This window comes from Takifugu flavidus, chromosome 8, assembly GCF_003711565.1.
Source record: "Takifugu flavidus isolate HTHZ2018 chromosome 8, ASM371156v2, whole genome shotgun sequence".
NCBI lineage: Eukaryota > Metazoa > Chordata > Actinopteri > Tetraodontiformes > Tetraodontidae > Takifugu > Takifugu flavidus.
In genome coordinates this window covers 12,932,440-12,950,872 of record NC_079527.1, presented here as the reverse complement: position 1 = coordinate 12,950,872, position 18,433 = coordinate 12,932,440, and the positions used below count along the sequence as shown (strand labels likewise).

Below are 18,433 nucleotides of genomic sequence, written 5' to 3'. Positions count from 1 at the left end.
AAGAGTGAGTGAACAGCAAATCACTGGGTTTCATGGTGCTTTAAAGTCATTCTGCGATCCCCCAAGGATTTCTGCACCACTCTTAATAACCTTTCTCCAAAAGCCTAATGAGTTTCGTCTGGCTTATTTATTGGGAACTTGTTGGAAGCGACGAAAAAAAACAGTTTTCTCACTAGGTTCCGCTTGTGCAGCTCACTTGTCTTAAACTTTATATTTAGACAATTCTGGATGCTTGTTGGACAGCTCACGCTTTCAGAGGTCATGGATAAAACAGGCACACCGCTCTGAACTCCCCATACTCTTCTGTAATTACTATATATCCAGACTATTAGCTGTTATCAGGAATGGATTAACTTGATGAGTACTGGGACTTCTGCCCTGGTCATCACCAAGAGGCTGCCCCGACTCAGCGCTCGCTTCCATTAGGAAAACACTTCTGCCCTTTATTCTGGTTGCTAGGAAACACTTTCTCTTGCCATGCCACAACAGCACTGTGTTTGAAGAGACAGCCAGCATGTGATCATTTCATTCTTAATGTGGGTTGTTCAACTTAATAAGGGAAAACGACTTGCGTGCGATACATTTGTGCCCCCACAAGGGCAGCAGGGACAATGTTACCTGTCACAGCTGCTGGATATGAATCTAATTTGGGAAACAAGGGAAGCTTCTTTCCTGATAAAGGCAGGAGACATTTAAATTCCAGCTGCAAAAACAATCCGTTACAGACACAAACATCATTCATCCCTGTAGCGACTCACGGAAACCAAAGCTTCCAATAAACGGTGACATTCACGGAGCATAAATGTTACAGTGGAACGAGGAGTCTAGTTGAAAAGAGATTCATAAAAGTTCTGTCATCTGAGATCAGCAGCATTCCTCTGCGCTCACCTGATGTCGTCCTCATTGGCGAAGATAATGACGACTCTGGCATTTGGGTTCTCACTCAGCCTGCGAATGACCTTGTCGAACTCTCCAGGCTTCGGCTCGCGGGGGATTTTCACCGACTGGGAGATGCACAGACCCCCTAAATTGGGGACAAAGACGGAAAAGTTTGCTTGCGTGAAAGGTTCTCGTCAGGTGCCTTGTAAACATTGCATTTGCTGCTTTCCTGAAATGTTCCCTTCTTTAGGTTAAGCCCACAAATTTTACTCAAAGCCCTGGACTTTTTATGGTAGATGTAATACTAAATCTATACAAGTGCAATATTTCCCCACATGAGTGATGCAAGGCATTAAAAAATCCTTTGTGCGGCCACAAGAGGCAATATAGAGACACAGAGACCAATCAATTTGGTTTATGGTTCTGCCAGTGAGAGCCGGGTAGCATTAGAAGGAGTATAAATAATGCTAATAAAACCAGGATCAAGATTCTACTGTCTTCTTTCTTGAGTTGTTCTACTTTGGCTGTTAAAACACTAAAATGTCTTATTTTCCATCACTGTCCAACAAGAACAGAAACAGAGGAATTGATTAGTTTGAGCTTGTTAGGCCACAGTCAGCGCCTACAGGTGTTTTACCAGTTTAAAAGGAAGCCTGTGTAATCATCTGGAATTGAACACAAGCAGCATGCCGGAGCGTCTCGTCTCTTGGTAACCAACCAGACGATTTAATTGACGGTGTTACATTTCAGGATAAGTCTTCTGTCGCTTCGCCAAAATGCCACAGCGAGTTATGTGCATGCTAATGACTTTCCCTTTCATGACGCTGCACAAAGTCATTCCACTGAACAGGAATAAAAGCCGGCCTCACAGCGCAGCACAAAGCTTGGCCCCAGCATGGAAACTGATGGGTCGGGAAGCTGCGAATATCAGTGTCGAACAGAGGAGGCCACTAATTGAACAATGACGTTGAGCTGCCTTGCTCATGGGTACAAAAAGCCTCCTCTGGTCAGTCAGGGGCGTCAGTCAGTGGAGTGCACTGCCGAGCAAAGTGGGTGAATTTAATGATGTCTCCTGTGTGCTCCTCAAAATTGTGTGTTTGTGTGAGTAGTGTGACCTCCATGTAGTCACGCATATCACAACTATCGCAGCACAACCACTCGGGCTTATAGCTCCCCTTGGCTGGTTAATGGAGGAAGTGGAGAAATTCTCACTCATTTCTTGTGTGCGTTCAATCATCTCTTATTGGAGAATGTTTACTCCGGATGCGGCAGACCTTATATCTTCCACTTAATCCTAACTCCTGCGTTGTTCGGATTCCACTAGTTTAGCTGAGAATTTATGGGGTTTGAGGGTGAAAAACAGCCGACAGTGAGTGAAATGTCACATTTGGCCATTATATTTATCAAATCATCCATGGCTGATGGCCGGACGCGTCTGTCTCATACTGTTCTTTACAATAAATAATGCAGATGCGAGAGGCGTCGCAGCCGTGCTGTATAAATTTAAAGCTTATTATGGGAATAAAAATGAGCAGTTGATGGTCTGCAGAGAAATCATTGATTCTCAACCCTGCAGATGAGGTGCAAAACCATTTATTTGGATTACAGGATGCTTGAGGAAACCACGAAAAAAGTGCACATGAAAACTAAAGTATGTTAAAATAGGGACTATTTTTCAAGCAAACTTTTGCTTTCGTGGCAGTATAACCCCGGAATGGTGACTGGTGAGTGTTTTTAAGATGCCTTAGATCTGTGTACATTACTGCTGCTGAGATTACGGAAGGGAAAATTCAGGAAATCCAATTTAACAGTCTTTAACTGTCTTCATGCATCATTTTATTCTTCTCCAGAGTTGTGGTTTAGAAGCTTAAACCACACAGAAAGATGCTGCGCACACACAAAAATGTTAGAAGCATGTGCACCTGCTGTGCCAGTGGCGATACATTTCATCTGCCTCGATGTTTAATGCAGATTGCAAAGCATAAAGTGCCAAAACAAAGTAATACATTTGCATTTTCTTTCCCACGTTCACATGTTCCTGATTGAGAACGTACATAATCTGATGAAGAGCTTTACGCTCTTCCTCGCCGCATCATTACACTTAAACTACCAGGAGAGTCACATGGGAAATGCGGCAGCCGCTTGCTGCTCTCGGAGACTGCATCAATCATCAGATTCCCTGTCTCTGCCCGACTTGTCCCCCATTTCCCCCAACAGCTGCTGTGTGGATGCGGAGCTTTCCCCCGTTCTTCCTCACACCCCCGGCAGCCGTCTGCAGCGCTGCTCAACCTCAAGATGGAATACCGGAGGGGGTGGGAGAACCAGCCCGTGGGAAATGAGGCACACTGAACTGGGACCGTCACAAGACCATTTAAAGTCTTGTGGTGTTGAAATCTGACTCTCCATTCATCTGCTCCTCCTTTCCTCCTCGAGCAGAAGGCTCAAAGACACGGTTCCCTGGCGTTAAGACCCCAAACTCAGCCTCCACGACTGCAAATTGGCATCAAAACGTGCAATCCTGATTAAAGTCCCGTGGTTTCCAGTATTTCTGCCATCCAAGAGACAGCGTAACACAAAAGGTGGGGTCCATTTTGCTCTGAGGGAAGAAGAAGTAGATTTATTTTGCTGTAAGTGTGTCGCAACTCTGAGCAACAACACATTGGTCTTGTTTGGTTTGGAAGCATCATTTGTTAAATAATCAGACATCTGGATGAATCGATGTGTCTATAATAAACCACAATGTTTTGGAGCTCAAAATGATAAAAGAGGACTAATTTTCCTGCTTGGTCATTTTCCCGCTTACTTTTTGCAGTCTGTGTTAAAGCTAATAAGTTCTCGGCAGTTGAGGTTCTTTTTTTTCCCCTCTCTAAACACTGATTCTGTAACACTTCAATATTTAAACATCGCCTCTAAAAATATCAGCTGCTCGCGGGCCTGCCTCTTGTCTTCCATCACGAGCTCCGGTCTCTGCTCTTCCTCGTAGTTCACAGCACTAATATTCCGTCTCATTTGACACCCGTGGGAGAAATGGTGCCATCGGAGACATTAAATATTCCCTGCCACTGCAGCTGATAGGAGCGCAGCCTCTGTTCTCAGGAGCAGACACAGAATCCACCCAGGTGGGTGTGAAGGTGCAGTTATATAACCCACTGTAAAACACATGCAGATTCATTCAGCGGACCGTGCAACGCATGTTCAAACCGCCTCGAAGGACACCCGTCCCCCCCCACAAGCGAATTTGGCTTCACATCATTCAGTGTTTTGCCATCTTTGTTTCGACTCTGTATCTTTGGGAATCTTGTAGGGACAGTTAAAGTGATAATCCCCCTGAATACACCATGTGATCAATGTCTGCTGCGTTTGACTATTAGTAAACCCACCCATGTTCAGCCGCATCCTCACTGAGATAAATCACATCCCCTGTTGATTCAGTAAATGTTTTTCCAAGGATTTATAGCAAATGGGTCATTCAAACCGCATGAATCATGTTCATTAGGAATTTTTACATCAGCCATTTTTCTTTCCTTCCAAAACGTAGCTGCAAGGCAATGACAGTGGAATAATGGGGGATGGAGAAGGGTCTCCATCCTGACCCCGAACAGAAGGGGACCAGGTTCGGTCCCCCATGTTCCAACAAATCACAGAGCTGAAGTGTTCTGGAGCTGGGCATTAAATCTCCCCCGCATGCAGTCCCCTAGGCCGTGTTCTGACTCTGGGCTCTCAGCTCAGCTGAGGGGATGAAGAAGAAATAATTTCCTCCCCACGGCATCAATTACAATATAATCTCCATTAATAATTATTATAGCCTGCTGAGCCACAAAGACGCCCAAAACTTCCAACTTTCATCAGCCTCTGTAATATGAGGATGGTTCAAATTTAAATTTGTATTCATCCTCGCAAGAGCGGTGGTTTAAAGTGAGGCTGTCGAGAGCCAACTTCCTACTCTCACATATCAACAATCTGCTGTTGGCGTCGTCCTTCTGCAGCTGAAGAGGCTAATTTATTTTCTTTTAATCACTCACTCAACCACCCAGATTGACAGAGTATTGAGCTCAGCCATTCAACCTCAAACTGGCCCTTAATATTCTCAGCTTCAAATTGCTCAAATGTCATTCTGTCATAGTGTGTGTGTGTGTGTGTGTGTGTGTGTGTGTGTGTGTGTGTGTGTGTGTGTGTGTGTGTGTGAGATTAACACTATCGTCGTTTATGTCTGGCCAGTGTGTGTTGCATTACCATATTCACTAATATGAGGTAAACAGATATTTCAGGGCAATAAAAGGTATGAACATGGAGCCATTAGTGGATAAAAGTCATTTGAGCCCTGATTAATTCAAATAAGCATCAACAAAAGGCCCTCTGAGTCCATTTTCAGCCACTCCACAGATTGACTGTGGTTAGATGATGATAAAGCTCGGCTGGAAATTAAGCTCAATGTCTACAGTATATACCCCAAAGAGGCATTTAGCCAAATCTGAAAGGTTTAACAGCACGTTGTGAATCACAATATAAACTGAAGCAATTGGCTTCCAGGAACTACGTTTCACTATAAACACATGGTGTTTATGGGCTGTCGGCTGTTTTATTTGTTCACTGGGGGGGGGTCATTTCAAACATGTATGAATACCTCATTGTGAGTCGGCAAAATAAGAATGCCAGTTTGGAATCATTAAAACCAAATAGATTTGCAAACACCAAGTTAAGGGCTTTTCCTGCGTTCTCAGCTGCTCCTAAACGTTGACTTTGTCCTTCTGGTAAACAGGAGAAAGAACAAAATCAAAAAGTCGAGCTGCTTGGCTGCGATCAGCCGTCAGATAATGCAACAAACTGCCAGCTGCTGTTGACTGATGTGAAGGTTTGGAGATGAGACCAGATGATAGAAAGCAATTTCTTAGCATGCTGTGCAGTCTTTTAAAATGGGCTTAAAGCGCACCATTGGAGAGATGCTGTGATGTTAATAAGAAAGAAATCTGCATAGTGGTGTGTGAAATGAGCTCGGATTAGACCGCAGACTACTGTGAAGTTACTATCAGTCTCTTCTGGGTGTATGCTACCGCTTCTGTTCAGAGGAGCTTCAGCAAATAATCACCAATATTCGTGTTCTCACTGCAACAAATGGAACCCTTTAATCACCTCCCACCCTGCCCAGCAAACGGAACCCACCCGTTGTGCGAGTTTTATTTACTTTTCCAGTGAACTTCTTTTGTGATAAAGAATCTGGCAGTTTCTAAAGTTTGGAAACTCCCCACATGGACGATAGTGGCGTTTGATTTAAAAAGGGAGCGATGAAGGAGCCGTGCCGCCGTTGAACTCGGGTCTGTTGAGCGCCATAACCTCAGCATGGGTCTAATCTGAAGTTGCTAAAATACACATTTATCCTCTCGCGCTTGTATTGATGTGTCCACAAACGGGTTGTGAAAGTGCACATTAGAACACAACAGGGTGAAAGTGCACTTACACTCTGGCCTTAAAGTTGATGGATCAACTGGGGGGTTTTGTTGACACGGCTATTTTCTTAAGCCAAATGGCAACCGGGCCTGGTATTACATTTGTCAGCAACTCTGCTCTTTGATATCAGCTCGCTGTAAGTCTTTGATGGAAATGGACCCGGTTTATTTATCTCCACGGTGCAGTGAAGCTCATGGAGGCGAAGGTAAGGAGGAGCCGACGTTGCATTCTTTTTTATACGTGCAGTAGGAAAATGTGTGAATTAGCGCTTTAAAAAGAGCGGGAGACCAAAACGTGTTCTGCAGAGCCGCGTCTTCAAAGCTAAGCCTCGAAATACAGCTGAAACTATAAGCCTGCTTTTTGACTCCAATGATCTCACCTTAGGAGGTGTCATTCGAGCTCCGCCGCGTCTGCTGGGAACCCAACAATGCCCCATTTTCAAGCAAATGCAACCTATCACATTATGTCTTCTCCAACACAGACGCACCACCCCAACCTGTGGATACACCCTTCATAATCAGAAAAAATGCAAATGGGTTTTCATATTTTCAAAGAGAGAATAGCCCATTTTATTATTGACTGCTTTTTCTGAAGAGCGGGTTCTTATTCGGTTTCCAGTTTCCGAAAATATGTTCTGGGGTAGCTATAAATTAGATTCCAAACCGACTGAATGATAGTTTCCTCCTCAGCAGAAATGATTTATAAATCAAGCCTGGGCCTCTAAGCGCTGTGAAATTAGCTTTTCTGCGCTGTGGTAAATTTACCCGCTTGACGACGGTGGGACTTTCCTCTTCCTAACGAGGATGCACGCAGGAAAACCCTTAAGATTAAAACGCTGTTAAACATTTAGCACTTCTCCTCATCAGGGCAAACAAACAATACTGCTGCTGTCTGATCGGGGGTGGGCTCGGCTGAGGGTCTCGCTGCAAACACAGTTGATTTGACTGCATTCGAAAAATCTGATCATTGGGGGCCTGAGCCAAGGACCTTTTCTTTCATTGGTGAAATCACTGTGGAAAATGCGATTAAAAGTATGTTTTGTGTCTTTAAAGGGGTCAGTATTCCCATTCCTCACCCCCCAAATCACATTTTGAGCGAGTTAAATTGAAGATATGGAGCCACGTGCCAAACACAGGAGAGGGGGGCAGTGGAACGTGGAGCAGTAATAAAGCAAAGCCAAAGTTATTACATGTGTAATTGAGGAATTTAGAAATAGAAGCCAAGCCACTGAGTCGAGACGTCATCGTCACGGCGGTTTATGAGCGTTAGTCTAAATTCGCATTACACTTGATTGGTATTAATTAAATGTGATTGATTTTAATGGAGACATGCCTGAAAACATGAAGTGCTTTGTTTTTACAACAAAGCATCCTTCCGTCGCCCTCGCGCTTCTAGATTTCTGCCTGGCGTGCAAAAATATGCAGCCTCAAAATGTTTTTCCAGCTTCAGGATCTGAGGCATGACAGGCAACATCCGTTTTTGATTAAATCAGCATCTTCGGCAAAGTTGTGGACCCAGCAGGAGGGGCGCCAAGGTGTCATCAGGAATGTAAATGATCTCCTGCGCAGTTTGCATTTAAATCCAGGCTGTGGGTGAGGCCCAAAATAATGGAAATATCATTCAGGGAATTTACCAAGAGACGGTAGCCTCTCCTCATGATCAAAGATCAGCTTCCCTTTTGGTGCACGTTAATGATTGAACGTAATCTTTTGTTATTTTGCATTCCGCTTTTTTTTCTTTTCTTTTTTTTCTTTTTTTTCTTTTTTTAAAGAAACTGCGTTTCCAGCCTGGCTCAGCAGCCACGGCCGATTGTCTTGCTGCTGTTCACGACGAGTATGAAAAATGAGAGGAGGCACAGGTGGAGACACAGGTGGTCCAACTAGTGTCTCCTTTAACCATCAGAAGCCCAACGCGCCGTCCATCAGGACTCAATGAGGCTTGAAGGAGGAGCGTAGCTGTCTGGCCTTGTCTGACAGGGATTTCCTGTGTCTGACACGTGGTCCCAAAGGGATGTGACCTCTTCCCTCCTTTCTTTTCTCTCTTCTTTAGTCTTTTTTTTTCTAATTCTCAGTTAATTAAACCAGTAAAGGGTATTTGACACTAAGTGCATATAAATCTACATAACCTCCAATACCGTAATTATATCTCCCACAATGCATTGGGTCTCAAGCTCATGAGGTGAAATTGCTTCCCAGGAAAGCTAGCGTCCTGTTGGTGGCCCCACCAAACATTAGAAACACTAAACGTTCCCCCTCAGACAGCTTCACCAGACGTTTCAGGTTAATGAGTGTTCGAATCATTCGTCCTGACACTTCCCTCATGACGAAAAAAGGCGGTGCGCATCCCTCACTCCCAACATTTGCATAATCTCCTTGTCATCCGTGTGTCACTGAGCCTGTCCTCACCCTCCTCCTTACCGTCACCTGACGAGCAGATTTAGGAAAACCGGAGGTATGGATTTATTTGTTGTTTCAATTTATAGAATGTCTACTTTGATTTTGAAAAGGCTGCACTTGACAGCTTAAAATCCTCTCAATGATTTAATTACACACAAAAAGAGGGGAAGAAGAGAAAAAATAGAAAGCACCAGGTGAGGGTGAAATGACACGGCGTGTCAGCCTCCATTACTGGGAAGGACCCTTCGCTCTAATAAGGACGCTGGGGGCACAAAAGCTTCAAACACGTGGAAACAGGAGAAATTATGGTTGCATCAAAGCAGGCTCACATGTCACTAGCAATAACCCCGAATTTTATTTTGAAATCCGGTTCCCGAATCCGCCTCTAATCTGGTTTCATAGTGATAAGACGGCTGAAGCAGTTCTGCAGCTCGTGATGCGTTTATGTGATGATGTCAAGGCCGTTCCTGACTCTCGCCCTTTTCCAGAGTTTCATATTCCCGGCACTGACACACTGCAGAGAGCAACGCAAACTGTTTCACGATGGGCCGCTTGCATAAGCATTTATGACTCTTTTCTCTTCTGCACTGCAGAGAATTTATCGTCCGCTGTCAGTGGAAATGAGGGGTTAAAATAAAACCCTGATTACATAACATCGTTTTTCACAGCGTTCTTTCCTGCTTTGGCTTATCGGTGCGGCATAATATGTTCAGAAGGTTTGAATTAGGTATGAATTACAGACATGGAAACAGTCAACAAAAAACACAACCCCCAATGTTATTGAAGTCTAATGGTCCTGACCTTTCTTTGAAAATGACCAGTTATGAACAGATGAGGTTTAAAGGCCAGAAGGTGTTCCAGGGTAAAGAGCCTACAGTAAATGGCAGGAGAAAAGGGCCAGGTTGAGATGAGGAGCGCGGTGAGATTAGCAGTCAAAGGAGGGCAGAGAGAGCAGCTCGCCCAACGTGCAACCCTGCAGCAGCGCTGCTGCGCCGCCACGGGCAGCGATGGAGCCGTGGGCAGCACGGTGGCGCAGTGGGTAGCGCAGTGGGTAGCGCTGGAGAGAATCTGCAAGAATAGCTCTCACCTGAAGAGCGCAGTACCGACCGTGACCCAGATTACAGCGACGTGAAGAGAAGATGAAGGGTGTTTGATTTGGGATCGTGTGGAACTGGGAACGTGCTGCGGTTTCACCAAGACAGAGAACTGAAACTGACGAATAGTCTTCTTTTGGTTGGTTTGGTGGATAAAAATGGGAACCTTTTGACATCTTAAGGACTGATGATAATTATCAGTAGATTAACAAGATAATGAAAATAACAATGCTGTGCAGCCTTAATATGGATTAAATATCCAACCTTTAAAGTTGTGGATGCTGAAGAATCGATGGTAACAAACACTCGCTGCTCTTGTACCTGTCTGGTGGAGTCGGCTGTAAATATCTGGGTTATGAGAATTCAGTCTTTTTCTTTGAGCCTGAGCGTTCCCAGCTGCACATTTTTACTGCTGGCTGTAGAAACTGTTGCATTTAGAGGAGCGTGTCTGTCATCATTATCCGAAGATACCCTAATCTCCTCCACTTCATCTCCAAAAGACAAGGGTGGTGAAAATGGAATGTGTCAGTCCTTTGCATTTGTCCCTATTGTCCTCGACTTTGCATCCCAGGCCCACGCTGGCCCTCACAAAACCTTATTTGAACCCCCCCCGTGAGATATCGACGTGTCCCAGTGTCGAGCCGGCGCTGCTCCATGTTGCAGATTTTCGGGTCCAGCCAGATCCAATCTGAGAGCCAGTGTCCAACTTAATTATGTTTCCACTTGAGAGGACAGTGAGTCTGGATCAAATAAGATCATATTCTGCTGCCAGCAGGATCTGATGGAACGGCTCAGCAGCTCCACCAACAGCCCCCGAAGAAATGACTAAAAGATAAATGTGATTTTGCACTCAGATATTCAGAGGAACATATTCACAAAGCAAATACATTTAGCATTCATCCCTCAGCTATACAACATTAGAGTGGAAATGAAAAATAACGCAAGAAAAACCCAAGTAAAATTATGAATCTATACGTTCATGATGGTGAGAACAGCTGGTCTGAGCTAGCATCTCCTTTAGCTTCTTATCTTTAGTGTCCACAGTGATATAAATCCCTTAACCTGATTTTCTGGCTTCTTTAGATGCCAAAATTGAAATTTTCACTGTTTTCAACCACTGCTGCATTTCTCACGAGCAGCTACGCTGACTCACAGCAACAGCCTCCTGATTTATGTATGATTCAAAGCTTTATGAGTAACGTTATGACTAACATTAAAATGAATAACAGTGAAAAGAAGTGATCGAGAGCCTAGATTACTGAATAGAATTAAAATTGTAAGTCTGGGACTGGTGACAGAATTCATTTACAGTTTTTTTGACCCGCGTTGCCAAATAAAAGACAGGTTAGTAATATTAAATAAAATGTCCACGGCCCTGCACACTGTTGAGTTTGGCTCTGGCTTCTCATGTTTGGTCACATTGGATCAAAGTGCACATTTAGCAGCCAAATACCTGCAGTTCCATTCAGACTGAACCTCCACTAACAGCATGGACTCAAGGAAAGGAAATTGATTCTTAGGCCTTTTAACCACATGGAGCAGAAAGGTGAGGAGCTGCTTAAGAACCCAGCCACATTTAAAGCAGCTGGTGTTGGGATTCAGCCGTTTGATGTTTGCTTGATCATTGAAAGGCAGTGAAAAAACAAAAGAACGAGCTGCTGAGCTGCAAGGAGGGCCCACCATCAACGTAACTGCCCAATCACATGCGCAGCTCATCTGTCAGGCCGGAAATCCCTTTTAAATCGGTTAACTGAGCAAAACCGTGCTGACATTAACGCTTCACACCCTTCAATTTTAGCCAAATCTTCCAAGGAAACGGTGGAGAGGCACTTGTAGCTCCTTTTGGAGCTCTGACATCAGCCAACGTGTTCCCCATTCTAAGCTCGTCTTGTTCTTCCCCCGCATGCTAATCACTCTACACGCGTGATCTCGAGAGCCGTGTCAGAGAATGAAGCGACAACAACAATGCAAATGTCTCTGAGTATAAGAGCTGTGCGGCTGCAGTGAACAGAGATGGATGAAAGGTGGAGGTTTGCACGCCTGAAGCTGCTCGTCTCAGTTATTCAGCCCAGGCCTGATTTAATGAACAGTTGGGATGGACAGACTGGCACGTACCTGTCTGACCTGTGTGAGGGCTTTGTCTTAAACTGGGAGGGGATTAAAGGTCATCAACACAATATCAAGATATTCCAACCTATAGACATGCTTATATGAATGCTCACGGATGAATGCATGGAGCAGTTCACTGATAACTTTGACCAAGTAGACTTTTTATTCTAGCGGAGATCGTTAGCATCAGAGGCTAACAGCTGATGTTAGGACAGAGAGGATCTTTGTCATTACATACGTGTCATTACATTAAAAGGTATTTTCTGTCCACACAGGTAATGGACACTGGCCTTTACATGAACCCGGAGTACCCTGTGGTCCTCTCTCGCTCTCCTCTGTTTCCTCTGTTCTTTTTGGGGACCTTGGGTTTTGTAAGGACTAAAATTCCATGCTAAAATATTTAAATTTATGAGCAAGGTTAAGCCTTAATTAACATTGAACACCTTTATAAGGGGGGGATTTGCCAGTGGGTCGTGGTTTCCCCGTGCAAGGATTGTTAGGACAGACTCGGGCTCTGTGGGGCTAATCTGCAGCTCGAGCTTTTTCAAGCCGACTCGAGACGGCCGGCAGCTTAGAGCTGGCAGCAGAGAGAGGGTCTCTGTGGCAGAAAGAGTGCTGGACATGTCAGTAGTCATTACACGCTGCTGCGGACAGAGTCGAGGGTCAGACAGAGCGCGTGCCACAGTTTTCTGTGCCAATAAGCCTGCACTGTCACCACCGTGCGGTGCTCACTTTTCTCCCACTGGTTTTCCTGTCTCCGGATCGATTCCCTCCTCCTAAAGGCTCACTTCGTCCCTCTGTGGGGATTCTCCAGCTACAACACGATTGGGAGGGCTCCTCTCCCTCAAGGTGAAGAAGGTCTTGGTTGAACTAATGTTGTTGGTGTTTGACCAGTGGCTTCTGGAGTCTCTTTAATTGCAGACAGAAATGTGACGTGTTCTCAGCACATTGTGTGCAATAAAGATGCTAATCGGTGACTATATTGAATTTTTTGGACAGAACTAGGACTGGCCTCTTTGTGGAGACAACTCCCGTTTCAACAAAAGTATCAGCATTAGCAAGTTTTTAGGAGCAGCAGCAATAATTGTAGCAATAATTTTCCAGGAACTGCTCATTACTGAAACGCTTAAGACTTTCCAGCAGTTCCATTTTTATTTATTTATTTTTCAAATCTAATAATAGCAGCCAACCCTCCTTCTGGGCTCCAGTCACATGACAAAACCACTAAGACACATCGACTCGAACCAATTTCATGAAATAAGAAACAAGAAACTAGGCACTCACCGTCTTCTCGGGACTTCTGGATGAAGGCGTCCACGCCGCTCTCTCCGTAGTTTCCCTCTGAAGCCACAGTGGAGACGTAGTTCCAGCGCATGGCTTTGACGATGTCCACCATGGCCTGGGCCTGGTACGTGTCCGGGGGCACCACCCGGGAGAAGAAGTCGTAGCGGGTGTTGTCGCTGAGCTCCGGGGCCGTGGAGGCATAGCTCACCTGAGGAATCTACGAGACAGGAAAAACGAGCCCGGTCACGCACAGAACAGCTCATTTATTCAGAATCAAACAGGAAAATTGCGATTTCTTCATTTTCATAAAAGATCGAACATCTGCCGAATCCCCAACTGTTCCCCGACCGGCTCCAAACTCCACTTGGCTTGCTGTGGCTTTAAATAGCCCTGACGATCACAGGCTTGGCGACAATACCTCATCAGAACTATTTTCTGCACCAGCAACAGGAATCTGTTCACAGAGTCACACTTGTCACTGACACGTGAGAAGCACACACACACACGAGCAGAAAGGGAACTCTCTGCATTCTTCTCAGGGACCAAAGGGTGGTTATTTTACTTTTTTTCCTGCTTTAATATTCATTGTTTTTCATTAATTTCTTTCCAATGGCCCCCTGCTGTGTGTGTAATACAGCCCCCCGTGGAGGGCACACGGTGGTGTTATTAAAGCTGGGCTTCGTTCTAGCTTTGGATTTCGCAACAGAAGTCGCTCAGATGCAGCGGCAGGGAAACCAATCTCAACTTTTGCTCGCTCGAGTTGCTCCAGCTTTATTTTCATCGCGGCGTCCGTGATCTCGGTCAACTGTCCAGATTTGACTGCATCCACTTACTCACATGGCTCTCTTTCAAATGCGGGCACACTTGTGATCCTGTTGGAAAAGCTTTTTTTCCTGCAGATGAAATAAGTCCTCCTGCCCTCTCTGCCTGACGGCGGGGGTTTCTGGTGTAGTCGGCCGTAACGCTGCGCTGATCGCTGTACTTCCTGCGAGTCGCTGCAGACTGTCAGGATCCCAGCTGCTCAGTCTGTACCCGTGACCTCAGAGGTCACAGCAAGTCATGTAACCCATCACTGAGGTTTCCTTTCTTTTCCCACATGGGTCCAACGAGCAAATCCAGCACAGGGGGCGGCAGCGGCAGTCAGTGCACGACTTGTAATGAATGATTGTGCAGAGCTGCCCGCTTGTGCTGTGTTTTTGTATTATTTTTTGGCCTGTGCTCCAGTGGAAGACTGATACAGCAACCACTTCAGTCACAGGCAACCTCATTAAATCCATTCCCTCTCAGAGAAGACAAAGGGCAGAAACAGTCATACGCATTAATGGCGCTCTCGGATGGACTCTCCCCGCCGCCTGTTTTCCTCGTGTCTCGCTCTGAATCGAGCGGCAGACGCAGGCACTCGTTTCACCGACTGGGGGCGCTGACAGACGTCGGCGTCGGCAGGTTGTCATCTTCTCCTTTCATGTTGACAGGCTTTGTGCTTGGTGCCATCATCGAACTCGATGACTTTGCGCCTGCTGATAACAGCTTAACTTTGCTAACTCGGTGACGCCATCTGTGAAGCAGAACTTCGCATACACCTGTCCCTCCCTCCCACCTCGAAGCAGCAGACGTGTTAACTTTCTTTTCTTCTTTCACACTTCATTGACGTCACGAGGGAGGAGCAAGCAGCTCGAACTGAAATAAAACCTTTGTGAGAACTTGTTTTTGAGGTGTTGATGACGCCTCAATTCAGAATATCTTAGCACATAAAAATCCTTTGGAACACCTTAGACAAAGCTGACAGGGGCTATACGCACTCGACTTGTATATCTTTTCAGAAGTTAGCAACACAATTAACATTATTAACCTCATTATTTTCTGTTATGTGACACACACTGTTACACACACAGTTCTACACCTTCATTATTTTTTTTCATTCCTGTTGAATGTAAAAGCTTTGGTTATGCCTCAAAATATAAAATTAGCAATATTTTTCTTGGATCAGTTGTCGTTGCTGTGTCAGTGTAGTAAATGTTTTATTAAGAGGTCAACATATGTATTTTTTCTGTCATGCAGACAAATTTGGCTAAAAAAAGGTGTTAGTTTTAGCCTTTATCACTGACTTTAAATTGCTTTTTCTCTCCGTTTTGTGCTGAGTCTGTCATGTGTCTTTTTTGAAGGGAGGCAAAGATAGTTCTAGCTAGACCGTTCTTTTTTTCCACATAAGGGCTTTTTGCTGTTTTGCTGCTGCAACAATCGTACAATTTCAGCATTCTGTCAACAGCCGGAGCCGGCGGAGCTTATCAGGCGTGTTGCTGAGATTTCTTGCTCACTGGGCTACAGTGATAGTTTTTTTCTTTAATACAACGCAGTCAGTTCTTAGCTTTGACTCGAGAAATTAAAGTCCTAGTTAAGTCCTCGTCTGATCTCCTTCTGCACAATCAAAAGAGAGATGTGGGAGGAAAAAATAGCGAGAGAGAGAATAAAGAGGACAGTCTCTTCACTGGAATTATGGAGGGGCACACCAAACTTCCATCAAACTGTTTAGCAAAATCTTCACAACATACCAGGGTTGGAGGGAAACATAAATTTCTATTTTTAGTCTATTTAGAATAATTGAAAGTTAAACAGTTTTACACGGTCCCTCGTGGGGGCTCGCACGGGGGTCCTTCGCTCTGTGACGCTGCTAACCACTACACCACGATGCTGCTCTGTGGATTAGACTTTCATTTCTTCATTGAATCCAAAATACTGTGATTCGATTATGTTATTTGGCCACTTTGTGCGTTGTTTTTATATGTTGCTGAACCAAGAGAATCACTCTCTTTCCTTCCTCATGCGCGGAGCGGCACTGTGCATCAAACCATGGTGATTGAAGGGGTGGCGGGGAGGACATGGTGATATGACTTTTCCAGATTAAATCTAGAATTAACACGTGTTTGTTTGTTTGGCGGGCATATTAGAGTGTTATTTAATTCCAGCTACGCACAACAGTACTGTGAATATTGGAGGAAATTATGTGGCTCCCCAGGATTGAGGGAGGGTCAGGGCCCTCCTTTCCCTTCCGTGATTTCCACCTATAATCTTGGCGTCTAAAATCTACAGCGTAATTTCATTCGAGATGGCCCCATGTATTAGCACCTGCATGCTATAATTAAACTCCTACTTGGAGGTTCAAAAATCTTTTTGTTTTATTAAATGTTGCATTTTACTCCTGTCCTGTGGCGTTAGCCCTTTTGCCACCCCCGTCTCTTCAAACGCACCATACCGATAGATTGCCCTCCCACAAAATCTAGCCAAACCGCTGTAATCTGCATCCGAACAATCCACTTCGTTGCTAATGGGCGTGGGGGAAAAAGCTTAATTGGTGTGATGTCAGTTTGAAGCAAAATTTTGATGCAGATTTAAAGTTCAGACCACTTGCTTTAAATAACTGTGCCCTTTTAAAAATTCAGCGAGCTCATTTGGCACCACATCAGTTCAGGAGTAATGGAGCTCATTAGAACTGCAGGGAAACATTCTGCATCTGTACTGTTTGTTGGAGAGGAAAAATGAAAAGCTTTCATCAAATACGTCACACGGCCATGCATAGTGCACAGGAAAGTGCAGCAACGGTATTGTGAAGTCTGTGTAATGAGTTTCTTTCTGAAAAACAAAAAGATTCCACCAAGATAATTACTGATGGTGAACTTGACACGCCCACAATATGGGCGGGGCTTGGCCAGGGGTCTGTCTGACATGAGCTAAAGCTATCACACAGCGACTGAAAGTGAGGCAGTCATGCTAACAGCTGTTAGGTCTCACTTTCCCAAACAGGCAAGCAGTCAACATTCAGGCTCACTTCTAATTAGTCTTTATTATTTAATGAAGTAGCTCAGTAAAACACTGGATGTTGTCCAGGCTGACAGCCAGTAACAACGCAGATCTGCTCTGTACTTCCTGCATTTTTCAACCAAAATTTCAGCCTATGAATATTTGGTGACTGTAATCAGAAGCTACAGTAGAATTTTTCACTTTTCCTAGGTCATGGTTTATCTTGATGTTTGATACTGATCCAGTTTACTTTGATAATGCAGTGGCCTCATGTTAAAACAAAAATACCCAGATCATTCTTGAGAGCAGCTTTTATGTGGTAATTAATAATACACACATTACTGGTGTTTGCTCAGGACTAACAAGCTCTTTAATGTATGCCCTTAGATGCTTTAAATAAACGGACATTAATATATTCATAAATGAAAATATTTTGCCTGAGCTGAGTTGGACGGTGCAGAGTAATGAACACACAGCAAAGAGCAGGTAACATATGACGTCTCTTTCCTCTGAGTTTGAGGAAAGTGCTCGTTGTGCTTGTTGTTTAGTCACCACTTAATTAAGATGATTATGTTTGGAAGGTGCCACTGTTTGTAATGGCGCAATAAATCACATCGGGCCAACCAGCAGCTTTAAACCACTTTTGCAGCTTTAAATTCTTGACAGCAGCTCCCTTCACTTCTACGTGCAGCCGCTCATTTTTGTCTTCATGTCAGCGTTTCCTGTCACTGTCCAGGACCCAAAGTTTTAGCCCAGAATTCTCCAGGACCCCCAGGTTTAGCTAAAGATTCTCCAGGACCCCCAGGTTTAGCTCAAGATTCTCCAGGACCCCCAGGTATAGCTCAAGATTCTCCAGGACCCCCAGGTTTAGCTCAAGATTCTCCAGGCCCCAGGTATAGCTCAAGATTCTCCAGGACCCACCCGTTTAGCTCAGGAGTCTCCAGGACCCCCAGGTATAGCTCAGAGTCTCCAGGACCCCCAGGTATAGCTCAAGAGTCTCCAGGACCCCCAGGTATAGCTCAAGAGTCTCCAGGAGCCCCAGGTATAGCTCAAGATTCTCCAGGACCCCCAGGTATAGCTCAAGAGTCTCCAGGAGCCCCAGGTATAGCTCAAGATTCTGCAGGACCCCCAGGTTTAGCTCAAGATTCTCTAGGACCCCCAGGTATAGCTCAAGATTCTCCAGGACCCTCAGGTATAGCTCAAGAGCCTCCAGGACCCCCAGGTATAGCTCAAGATTCTCCAGGACCCTCAGGTATAGCTCAAGAGTCTCCAGGACCCCCAGGGGTAGCTCAGTTCCTCAGTGTTGCTTTCTCCAAATGACTGTGCTCTGAGGGCTTGTGATGGAACGGTTAAAGCCAACATACGGAGCATCAGCGTTTGATTGTTCCAAAGTGCAGATGTATTCTGCTGAATCATAAAATGCACCAGATC

The 18,433-nt window shown here is 44.9% G+C and overlaps 1 protein-coding gene across 1 annotated transcript in view; it reads right to left on the bottom strand.

The window, feature by feature from the left end:
• grm4 (glutamate receptor, metabotropic 4) overlaps positions 1 to 18,433 on the bottom strand; it is a 107,502-nt gene that overhangs the window by 19,790 nt on the left and 69,279 nt on the right. Inside the window, exons 3-4 of the mRNA XM_057041664.1 lie at positions 13,208 to 13,424; positions 889 to 1,024 (exon numbers count right to left, since the gene is read on the bottom strand). Of these exons, the coding sequence (XP_056897644.1) occupies positions 889 to 1,024; positions 13,208 to 13,424 (353 nt within the window). The remainder of the gene's footprint in view (positions 1 to 888; positions 1,025 to 13,207; positions 13,425 to 18,433) is intronic.